This window comes from Raphanus sativus, chromosome 1 (genome assembly GCF_000801105.2).
Source record: "Raphanus sativus cultivar WK10039 chromosome 1, ASM80110v3, whole genome shotgun sequence".
Classification (NCBI taxonomy): domain Eukaryota; kingdom Viridiplantae; phylum Streptophyta; class Magnoliopsida; order Brassicales; family Brassicaceae; genus Raphanus; species Raphanus sativus.
In genome coordinates, this window is record NC_079511.1 from 13,736,646 (window position 1) to 13,749,375 (window position 12,730).

The following is a 12,730-nucleotide window of genomic DNA, read 5'->3' on the forward strand; positions in this document are numbered from 1 at the left end:
TGAGCACCGGACAGAGGAGAGGGCAGATTTGAAGGCTTCAGAGAAAGTCTTATTGGCAGCTAGGTTAAACCCCTTTCAAAAATTATAGTTGCTTGTTGGGATTTTTATGAAGTGAAGAAAGGAGAAGAATAAGAAAAACACGAAACTCCACAATTAAGTAGCCATCCTGTACAATGGAAATGAAATCACTGCTACTATTTGTTATAAAAAACAAATTTCATAAGATGCATAAATATAGTTACTATAGAAGTTCTATATATATTAATAATAAAGCATCTCCAATCCAATGTATAATCACATTTTTATTTAATGACAAAGTAGTTTTATTCTCTTATAAAAATATAGAATATTTTTAAATAAGATTGAGTTTTATTCCAATTATATCTTTTTAAAAAAAACAAAAATTTGTATAAATTGAGTTTTAAGATTGAGATTTAGTTTTGGAAGTAATTTTATATATTGTACTCTATTGTAAGATTGAAAAAATTAAAATTGATTTTTTTTGTTTGAAAAGATAGAATATCACTGAAGATGATTAATTGAATTTGAAAAGTCATGATGTAAATGTTAAAAGGATAAGCTCCAATTCCAAAACGGCTATAAACAAAACAATACTAAAATAGTAATTTCTCTGTTCCAAATTGTAAATAGTTTTAGTTAAAAACACTAATATTAAGAAAAATAATTATTTGTTAAAAAATATTATTTAATGTATTACTTCAACCAATAATGAAATAGTTAACATTATCTAATTGGCGATACACTATTTAATAAATACTCCCTCCGTTTCATAATAGATGAAGTTTTAGGAAATTTTGATGTTTCAAAATAGATGAGTTTTCATTTTCAATGTAACTTTTTACTTTATCAAAAATTGTGTAACCAATAATATTTTATAGTGTATTTTATAATTGGTTAAATAATTTTAAATTTATATTTTAATCATAGCTTTTAAAATAAAAAACAAGTTTCTTAATAATTGTGCATAACCTAAAACTTCAAGTATTATGGAACAGAGGGAGTATAAAACTTACTTTGAAATGTTAAAACTACTTATATTGTGAAATAATTTTATTTTGCTAAAACTACTTAATATGAAACGGATGGAGTATCTCTTAACGATTCCAAAACTGTAATTAAAAAAAAAACAGATTACTTTTAGCAACTTTACGTATAAACAAAACAATACTAAAATAGTAGCCGTAATGAGTAAAAAGAGCATGACGTAATTATTACATCAACTTTACGCATAAAACCCTTCCCTCTACCTATATAAACCCAACAATACACATGAAACTCCTCAAGCAAACTTAAAACTCATAAGCAAGAAATAAAAACCAAAAAATGGCGTCTGCGATAATAACAAACGCAAACACGTTTCTCGTAACGCTGCTATTACTATCTCTTTCTCACATTCCATTTTCATCTTCCACAGTCCAACAAGACTTCGTGATGTGTCTCGTCGACAACTCCGACGCTTCGTTTCCGATGGACTCTTCGTTCTTCACTCGCGACCTAAACGCCTCTTCCTACAAAATGGCGTTAGAGACGTCGGCTCAGAACCTCCGTTACTTGATGCCGTCAAATCCGAAGCCTGAGTTCATTTTCGAGCCGCTTTACGAAACACACGTTCAAGCCGCCGTGGTTTGTGCCAAGAAGCTGCAGCTTCACTTGCGGTTAAGAAGCGGCGGTCATGACTATGAAGGCCTTTCTTACGTCTCCGAGATGGAAACGGCGTTTGTGATCGTTGATTTGTCGAAGCTTAGACACATCAACGTTGATTTAGAAAGTAATACCGCGTGGGTTCACGCTGGTGCTTCTATTGGAGAGGTTTATTACAGGTAAATAGTTTTTACCCCAAGGATCTTAATGTATGTTTGGATCATTTGCTATAGTCGTTTTAAATTTATCTCGCCTATATAACAATTGATATACTCCCTACCCCTCCACTACTCCACAAAAAGTAGTATTAGCTACGTTATTAGTTAAAGCAAAATTTTAAAGCTATGGCTCGTATCTCGTGAGTTGTCACTGTCATACTGTAAATTAAGAAAAAAAATGTTTTTAAACTCGTGATTCTTTTTGGTATGCGATGCTAGAAAGAACCGAGCAGACCACATATATGCGGTTTATCAAACATAAATTCCTGTTAAGTGTTAACCCATTGAAATATTCCGAATTGTTACGTTTTGTTTTTTACGGTTAACAACGCCAATAAAGACCCGGGTTCAAATACCCCATGTGGCCACGGAATGCTTTACGCCCTCTCTAAGTTGAGTTAAGCGTGGCGTTGGTGCCATCGCGTCCTTTGGATAATGGGTATTGGCGCCGGCTGGTTCCGGGCCAGAGGGATTAGTCGGTTGAGTTAAGCGTGGCGTAAGTGCCATCGCGTCCGCCTTCGAACCTCCTGTTAAAAAAAAAAAAGTTTTTTACGGTTAAGGAACTGGTTTTATAACCAGACTAAAACCAAACCAATACATTTATAAAACTCGAATTTGGTTAAGCTATGATTATGACCTGATTAATCACTTTGCTTTTCACTGTTTAAAAGGATCCAAGAGAAAAGCAAAGTCCATGGTTTTCCGGCGGGTTTATGCACGAGCCTTGGCATCGGCGGCCATATAATCGGCGGAGCCTACGGTTCAATGATGCGTAAGTTTGGACTCGGAGCTGATAACGTCCTCGACGCCAGAATAGTTGACGCGGAAGGCAAAATCTTGAACCGAGCGGCGATGGGAGAAGACGTTTTCTGGGCCATTCGCGGCGGTGGTGGAGGGAGCTTCGGCGTTATTCTTGCCTGGAAAATAAAGCTCGTTCCTGTGCCCGAGACAGTCACAGTGTTCACTGTCACGAAGACGTTAGAGCAAGACGGAACTAGGATCTTGTACAAGTGGCAGCAAGTGGCCGACAAGCTCGACGAAGATCTCTTTATCCGCGCGATCATACAGCCGGCGAGCAAAACCCCTAAGAGCAAAGAAAGAACTATCTCAGTTTCGTACCAAGGCCAGTTTCTCGGTGACGCTAATAGGCTGATGCAGGTAACGTGACGGGTTTATATTGTAATATTATGAAAGTTTGGGTTATAAGTTTATTACGAGTTAAGAAAGGAAAGTTTTGATTGTGACAATTTTAACCTTGGGTTTTTTGACAGGTGATGCAGAGGAGTTTCCCACAGCTTGGACTAATGAAGAAAGATTGTGTAGAGACAAGCTGGATCAAGTCAGTGATGTACATTGCTGGTTTCCCGAGCACCGTGCCACCGGAAGCTCTACTTGATGGAAAATCCTTGTTCAAGAATTACTTCAAAGCCAAGTCAGACTATGTAGAGGAGGCAATTCCAATAGAAGGACTAGAAGGGCTATGGAAAAAGCTTCTAGAAGAGGATTCACCATTGACTATATGGAATCCCTATGGAGGAATGATGGCGAAAATTCCTGAGACAGAGACACCTTTCCCTCATAGGAGTGGGACTTTGTTCAAGATCCAATGGCTGACTTTGTGGCAAGACGGGAAAGCGAGTGAGGCCAAGCATATGGAGTGGATGAGGGATATGTATAGTTACATGGAGAAGTATGTGTCAAAAAGCCCGAGAGCAGCGTATGTAAACTATAGAGATCTTGATTTGGGGATGAATGGCAAGGGGAGTGATGCAAGAGAATGGGGGAATAAATACTTCAAGGGAAACTTTGAGAGGTTGGTGAAGATTAAAGCTAAGTTTGATCCTGAGAATTTCTACAGACATGAACAAAGTATTCCTACAGGACTTGAGTGAAGTTATTGAGTTAAAAGAATAATAAGATAGTGTGTGGTTTGGGATTGTTTTAGGAAATACTTTTGTTACTTTTGTGTTTTGTGTCTAGAACATGGTCAACACCCTCAAACACAAAAAAATATTGTGAACTCATTTCTAATTCAAACTCGTTATAAAATCTATTTCTCTATCTTTTATATTTCTCCTAGAGATCACAATACAAAGCTCATAACGTGAACTAGGGAGACAGTGTCACCTCAAACCAAAGCTTGGCACCAAAACAAAACAAGTTTTATTAAAAAGAAAGTTCCCTTAGATTACAAATCGTGGTGCTTGTGTATACTAAACTAAAAACCCTAATCAGGAACCAAAGTGGTTTAAGAAAAACCAGATCCTAATCCTAGAAATTTCTAGTTGGTGGTGAACACCAAACCAAAACCAACTCTTAGTGGGTTTATGAAGCCCAATCCTATTTCTAACATGTTTACATAAAATACGAACTCAATTACACATAAATAAATTATACACAAATAATTCCAAAATATTGTTATGTATATTTATTACATAGCAAAGATGAAACTTTAGAAAAATTCAAAGAATTTAAATTCGAGGTAGAAAATCAGTTTAAAACAACTATTAAAGTAGTTAGAAGCGATATGAGAGATGAGTATGATGGACCATTCAACGCATTATGTAAAAAACATGGAATTATCCATCAAACTATAGTTCCTTATTCACCAGAATCTAATAGAGTTGCTGAACGAAAAAATCGAACTTTTAAAGAGTCGATGAATGCAATGCTGCAAGAATCTGGGTCACCTCAGAAAATGTGGGGGGAAGCATTGCTTACCACTAATTATATCCTCAACAAAATTCCACACAAAATAACTGGCAAAACTCCATATGAATTATGGAAAAGTAATTTACCTTCGTATAAATACCTCAAAGTGTGGGGATGCTTGGCAAAAGTTGCGGTACCGCCACCAAAGAATATCACTATTGGACCTAAAACACTGAATTGCATTCTCATCGGATATGTACATAACAGTACTGGTTATCAATTTCTGGTACATAAATCTGAAATATCAGACATCCAGAAAAACTCAGTTATGGAGTCTAGAAACACATCTTTCTCCGAAAATATTTTCCATACAAGGAAAAATAAAGTTCTAAACGAACTCGAGAGGAAAGAGACAACGACAATGACTCAGTAATTGAGACAAACATTGATACTTCTATAAATGATATTTCAGAAAATGAACAAGAAGATGAACCTAAAAGAGCTCGGAAGGAAAAATCTTTTGGTGAAAAATTTTCAATGGCGTTTTAGTAGAAAGTAATCCAAGAACCTTGGAAGAAGCCATGCCTTCACCACATGCTCCATTATGGAACGAAGCTGTCAAAAGTGAATTCGATTCTATCATGCAAAATTATACATAGTACATAACGGATTTACCATCTGGCTGCAAAGCTTTGGGGAATAGATGTATAATGACACGGAAACCTGGTGAAAAATATAAAGGTAGGCTTGTAGTTCAAGGATTCCGACAAAAAGAAGGCTTTGACTACTTTGATACATATTTTTCAGTAACCAGAATAACATCAATAAGACTGATGATAGCGATCACAACCTTAAGAGATCTAGAAATCCATCAAATGAATGTAAAAACCGCTTTTCTAAATGGTGATTTAGTAGAGGAGATTTACATGAAAGAAACTGAGGGTCATGTCATTCCTTGACAGAAAGACAAAGTATATCGACTTTTGAAGTCACTTTATGGGCTTAAACAAGCTCCTAAACAATATCACAAAAAGTTTGACAGCACAATGATGTCAAATGGTTTCAAAATTAATGAATGTGATAAATGCATATACTACAAAACTACCAAAAATGCGTATGTTTTGCTATGTTTATATGTAGATGATATGCTCATTATTGGAAGCAATAAAGACATTATCAATCAAACAAAGAACATGCTCAAAGAAAAATTTGAGATGAAAGATTTGGGATTAGCAGATGTTATTCTTGGGGGTTAAAGTCACAAGAAATTCAAACGAAATTATCTTAACCCAATCTCATTATGCTCAAAAAATATTAGAAAGATTTAAAAATTACTCTAATAGTACTGCAAAAACTTCGTTAGATCCTCAAATGCACTTGACAAATCACAAAGAATTCAGGTGAAACAGTTTCACAAAACGAATACACGTATGATCGGAAGTCACATGTACTTGACCAATTGTACCAGACCAGAAACATACTCAGTCGATATACGAGTAATCTAGGTCATATACACTGGAAAGCTATAACGAGAGTACTCAATTATTTGCGCTACACCAAAGATTTTGGGCTTCACTGTGGTAAAGAACCAGCAGTTTTAGAAGGATACAGTGATCCCAACTGGATATCAGATTCTAAAAACTCAAAACCCACAAGGGGATATGTTTTTACACTAGGAGAAGCAGCAATATCTTGGAAATTTACCAAACAAGCAGTGCTAGCTAGGTCAACCATGGAATCTGAGTTCATAGCATTAGACAAAGCAGGAGAAGAAGCTGAATGGCTTATAATTTTTATGAAAGATGTTCCTATGTGGGAGAAACCTGTACCAGATATAAGAATACATTACGACAGTCAATCAACTATAGCTCGGGCTTAGAATAATCTCTACAATGGTAAATATGGTCACATCAGAAGACGACATAAGACCAGTATACAACTTATCTCAAGTGGTGTAATCACAATAGACTACATCAAATCGACTGACAACCTAGCGGATCCATTTACTAAAGGTTTGCCACGAGATGTTGTTCTAAATCATCAAAAGGAATGGGTTTAAAGCCTAGAATGAGGATGCTTGATTGCAACCTTACCTATCATGACTGGAGATCCCAAGAAGTAGGTTCAAAGGGAAAACAAAATCAAACAAAATCTATCAAAAGCACTTTGAGACAAAGTAGTCTCTTCCCAGCTCCTAAAGATGATAAATGCTAACTAAAGAGAAAAGGATAAGCATAGGCTTTTAATGATTCCATAGATTCTAAAGCAGAGTATTACTCAATACTTTTCATGGTCAATCACCTAATGAGTGTGAATCTAGGAAAATGAAGGTAAAGCTATATTCTCTAAGTTCGCATCTCGTGTCCTTGTTGAGTTCAGCTCCTTTCCTCTCTTCCTCGTGCTTCTCCTTCCACTCCTTAGAATCCAACCTTGCAGCCTTGAGTTCTGTTCCTACATTTGCCAGCTTCTCTTTGGCCTGGTTACAGTTAGTAGCCACCTTCTTCAGAGTCATCGCCAAATATTTCATAGCTTTCTTGCTCGTCATCTCAGTGTCGGTAACTTCTTTGAGCTCGTTCTTAACAGACTTCATCTCTTTGAGCAACTTAGATACCATCAGAAAAGAAACCTTTGTAGCGTCATGAGTCTGTGCGAGACTCTCCTTGGTAGACTCTATCTCGATATTCAGAGACTCAGTTTCTTCTCTGTTTCTTTCCACCTCTTATTATCTCCATGCTCCTTCTTATCCTTCTTTTTCTTCTTGGTCTCTGCATTGCTCTGATATCTTGCAACTTCTCTCTCTCGTGATGTCCAAGGAACAGTATATATCATCTAGTTTAGTGATGAACTTACTAGTCATCGCTAGAAACATCGTCTTGAGTTCACTCTCTTTTCTTATCGAAGTTAGCTCAAGACTATAGATACTATAACTCATTAGATTCGCCATATCAGCTATCTTGCCTGTCCATGGAGGTTCATACAACAGGTAACCCCTTTTCCAAGCTTTCCCCAGCCTTTTATAATACTCTTCACTGTCTCTTGATTGTAAAAAATATTTCATAGTCTCACCTTCCTCCTTAGGGTCCATAGCCATTATGTCAAGCTTCACAACAAACTCAAATCTAATGCTACTCCATAGATTTATTGTATGCATCTGCCAGTTAGAACTAGAGTTGTGTATCAAGTTTTTAACTTTCTTCACGGCAGTCACTAGATCTTCTCTTTGTATCTTCTCCTTACTTTTCTCTTTAGGTTTGTGGGATGTATTTCCCAGATCATAATCATCAACATGCTTTCTCTTTCCTGTGTCTCTCTTAGCGCCATCATCATCACTTGCTTCAAAATCATGCTTCTCAACACTTGATTTCTTCTTTTTCTTTGTTACTTTATTTTTTCTCTTGAGAATTTTCTCGTACACTTGGCAGGAATCAATATCCATCTCTGTCTTTGAGCTGTTGTCCTCTTCCAACAGAGGGGTTTCAGGCTCTGGATCATCCTTCTCCTGCACCATCACTGGATAGTCTAGAATCAACATATCGCTCTTCACATATAGAATCAGCCGATTTGAGTACAGTATTAGATCATCTCCTCCGTCATTGTCATCGCTCTCGACATGTTCTCTGTCATCCGATTCAAATGTCTTCTCCTCTTCAGATTTCTTTGTATCCTCTTTTCCTTTCCATCTTTTTTTCAAAACAATTCTGAAATTTACTCATATCATTCAAACTATCCATCAAGATAGGCTGTTCCAGTTGCTCCTTCTCTTGCTTTACGGATGTACCGAACTGATCGAGTAATCTGACTTTCAAATCATCCCAGCTACTAAACTCATATCGTGAAATCTCATCTCCATACCACGACATAGCATCACCTTCAATGAACCCATGCACAAACTGTCTTGTTTTGAAAACAATGAAGTTGTGAGCTGCAATCAACGCGTCGATCCACTCAACCCACCTCTCTGGATCGTCACCGTCGAACATCAAAACATCAATCGATCCCATGGCTCGTCACAAGTTCTGATACCAAATATAGAACCTCAATCTTAAGAACACACAAGATAATAACTCAAAATAAGAAACTCTTCTTATTAATCTCTTGAGGAAACAATCTCAAAACCTCAAGTTCTCAATCTCTCACAACTCATAATTCTCTCACACAATTTCTCAACTCATAGTTATGCAACACACTTGTATCTCCTTATATATAACTCAATATTTCTTAAACTCATTAGGAATCACAAATAGATATTTTCCTATTCTATAACTCAATAGAATTAGATAACTTGCATTCCAAGTTATTTTCAAGCTTATCCCAACAGTTAGATCAAAATTAAAAGGCTAAAGGCCTTTAATCAAGTGTGAAAAGAAATGGTTTTGGACCGTTTAATTATAAAACCCGTAAGATTAATGAAATTGTCAAAGTGACAATGTCTAGATTCTCACATCGCTTGGGAGAGGAAGAGTTGAGAAATATATATATATGCTCATGTGTTATGAGCTTGTAAACAGCTCAGAGAGAAAGAGGATAGCCCCCACGCGCACGCATCCGTTCGACCGGCTCGGCTCGGCGTGGACTTGGGCTTGGGCTTGGGTCTTGAGTCTTTGTAGAGGGCCTCCAGCCCAATAAGAATCTTTTTGGACCAAATTAATTTTGATTTTTTTGGCCCATTTTCGAATCAAAAACAGCATGCAATTCGTTTTAAATGACACGCATTTTGTCTTTTCGGCCAAAATTTTAAACGAGAAGAGTCTGCGTCTTGAAAAAGAAGTTTCACAACTCACCTTCCCTCGATCTCCGCGAGATTTTCGCCCATGTGCAGCTGCTGTTGCTGGAAGTGGCTCGTCTCCAACTCTTTAAATATCACCTCTTCTCCTTTCTCATTTTACACAACTTTTCACATCGTAAACCAGTAAAGAAAATCTCTTAGCGTAAGTCATAGTTCGAGAGTGTTTTGTAGAGTTTATAGTTCGATATGAAATTCACGAGTGAAGCGTGAATCTTCGCCATGGTTGTATCCTGGGACTCGATATTCGTACAGTCTCATCTCACCACGGAGCGAATATTTAGAGTTAAGGAAAGAGATTCTTAACTCGACTCCATGAAACTTTTTTCTTATCGGATTTCATTTTGTCTTTCTATCCGTTTCTTTCTTTAACTTCGCGTTTATTTATTACTGTTATTTTCAATTCGATTTTCGGTATTTACAACTTCAAGTGATGGGAAACCTGTGTTTAAGAGGAGTGCTTTCTCTTGGTCTTGGTGCAACGGTGATCATGGTGTTGATCGTCACTAGTTTCCAAGTTCTCGGATAAGTTTCTCCGGCTCCAACCAACATTTGGAGCTCTGGTTCATATTTGTCAAGTCGCAAGGTTAAATCATTTCTCTCCTCAGTCTTACTGGGTTAATTTCAAGTCTTTGATTTCGTTGGCTTCTTAATTCTTTGAAGCAATATAAAGAGTCAAACTTGTATTTCTAATCCTAGCACAATTCGGTTCTGAATGGGAAGAGCTGCAAAGCTGACATCTTAGTGGTTCTCAATTCAGTTGTGTTTCACCTCACGAAGAACTCGTACATCAGGAAAGACTGAGGTCTATTTGGTGTTAAGCTAGATGGGCTTCACACTTAAAACCAATTGGTGATAAGTGGATTGACCCATCTATCTTATATACTAGTGAATATTAGTTCCAACTTCCGATGTGGGACACTTTGTGTCTAATACGCCCCCTCGAGATGATGGCTCTTTGAGCGTCAATCTCGGAATTTATGGGCAAAGATCGATGGGCCAGCTTTGGGCACGGATCGATGTGGATCGGGTTGGACTTTGTGGATCGTGGGCTCTGATACCATGTTAAGGTAATGACTTGATCTTATTAGAATCATGGAGTACAGAATATATAGGAGACTACTACAAGGGTTTTGCTATACATCATATTCTCATAATCTACTTTCTATATATACATTCTATAATTACTTCGGACTAACAAGGCATTCCATGATGAATGACGGACCATGAAACAGAAATCAGTATAATAGACACAATTAAGAGTCTCCAAATCAAAAGAAAATGATTATAAAATACTCTAGTTACAAACTTATGACACGCACATATCTATCTATATATTGCGTATTAACTTTTATGCTAGTGTTTGTCATGTTCTTTCTCGAAGCTATTATAGGAATTGCATATCGTATTATAAGATAAATTTTTGGATTCACCCTCACCCAACCAATAGGATTTTCTTATTTTATATTCAATATCTTTAAAAAAAAAAATTATGATCAAATTTTATTATAATTTTAAAATAAAAAAATTCTAGGATGAACCCAAGAATTTCTCTATTTATAATAAGGAATCTAGAGAGATTTTATTGAGGCGAACTCACTAGGCTATGCATGTTTGAAATTTCACATCTGAAAAAGATGAAACATAAGTTTGTGTATAAATAATACTCCCTTGCCTCCGTATCATTTTAAGTGGTATTTAAAGAATTTCTTTTTGTTTCAAAATAGTTGACATTCTCATTATTCTAGGTAGAATTTAATATCATTTGAATTTTTTGACCAATTACAAAATACTGAGTTTTTTATTGGTTGAAGTAGTTTCATTTAATGATTGTTTATATAACCACCATAAATTGTAAATTTGTATTTCCTTAATTCATGTACAAAAACTTTAAAACCACTTAAAATGATACATAGGAAGTATACAACATTCATAATTAATTGATTTTGAATTAAAATTTATGAAAACTTACAAGAAAAAAGTCGGATATTCTAGGCAGAACTGTATGCGAGACTACTTGCCTGGCAAACAACCATCTTTAAAATTAATCTTGACACTAAATTTTGATCCGCATAACTGTGCGGGTAATTTTTTTATGTTTTGTATACATATATATATTTATTTTAGATCGATAGCGGTCTACATTTTTAATGTTAATAATATATTTAAATGTTTATGTAACTATTTCAAATATAATAATTTTATAGTTTACATGGTATAATCAATCAATTGGTTAAAACCGTCACATGTATTTTTTTTTGCTCCTTATTCTATATTTATCTTATTTTATTTTCACTTACTTATTGGAAAAATAATATATGCATGAAAAACATATTTCAAAATGATTTTGTATTAAATTTGTACTCATTTTGAGCCGGCGACCTTTTCTTTTAACAATACTTTTTACATTTATTCATTTTAGATAATATATAATTGTATATACACAAGTGAAAGATATTCAATTTTTATACATGTATTATGCGAATGTTAAGTCGGTCTATCCTCGTATTATATTTTTTTAGCATAAATATGAAAAATAAAATTTATTAATTTATTATAACAATTTTACCATATTTAGTTCAATATAACAAAATTATAAATTTACCATATTTAGTTCAATATAACAATTTTACTTTAACATGAATTATTATTATTACAAAATAGATAAAATAGATAAAATACGATAGAATAAGATAGAATTTTTATTTTCGTTTTATAAACGATAACTTATATATATAAATATATATATTAATGCATAATAGTTCATGGCATTAGTTAAAATATTTACATAAATTGTTTGAAAACTTAGATATTGTTAGAAGTTTAATATATATTTATATTTATTTTAAATGAAAAGATATCATGATTAAAGTAGTTACAAATATTTTATATTATTAGCTTAAATATATGTTAATAAATACTTTGAAAATAAATACTTTGAAAATAAAATATATAAGTTTAAAAATTTAATATATTTTTATCATATTATTTCAATGTAATATTTTTTTCTTAATATGATTGATTATGATTATATAATAGATAAAAATATTATAATTTGTATTTTTAATTTTGTAAAATAAAATAATTTATAACAATATTTAAAAACTAATTACTAAATTAGTGAAAATATTTACTTATATTTTTGAAAATTAAGATCTTGTTAAATCTTTTAAACAGATTTGTTAGATTTTTTAAATATATGAATTTATATTTAAAGAGAAAATATATCAAAATATATTATGAGTAAATTAGTTCAAAGATTCTATATATTATTAATCTTAATAAAATACATTTAATAAAATTTCTAAAGAATTGTCCGAATTAAAAAATCACATATAAAAAGTCATGATTTCTATTTTAATAGATAAGATTTGAAAGTATATATTGATTTGATTAGTTATAACCGATTACCACT

At 34.2% G+C, this 12,730-nt stretch overlaps 1 protein-coding gene across 1 annotated transcript; it reads left to right on the forward strand.

The window, feature by feature from the left end:
- Nucleotides 1-1,295: 1,295 nt before the first annotated feature.
- LOC108839370 (berberine bridge enzyme-like 13) lies at nt 1,296-3,943 on the forward strand. The gene is made up of 3 exons (XM_018612165.2): nt 1,296-1,841; nt 2,552-3,038; nt 3,152-3,943. Exons 1-3 carry the CDS (start codon nt 1,345-1,347, stop codon nt 3,770-3,772), a joined length of 1,605 nt encoding a protein of 534 aa, XP_018467667.1. The 5' UTR covers nt 1,296-1,344; the 3' UTR covers nt 3,773-3,943.
- Nucleotides 3,944-12,730: the final 8,787 nt, after the last annotated feature.

Coding starts and splice junctions, on each gene's coding strand:
- LOC108839370 (XM_018612165.2), top strand. CDS start 1,345: ATGGCGTCTGCGATAATAACAAACGCAAACACGTTTCTCGTAACGCTG. Junction 1,842..2,551: donor ATTGGAGAGGTTTATTACAG/GTAAATAGTTTT, acceptor ACTGTTTAAAAG/GATCCAAGAGAAAAGCAAAG. Junction 3,039..3,151: donor ACGCTAATAGGCTGATGCAG/GTAACGTGACGG, acceptor GTTTTTTGACAG/GTGATGCAGAGGAGTTTCCC.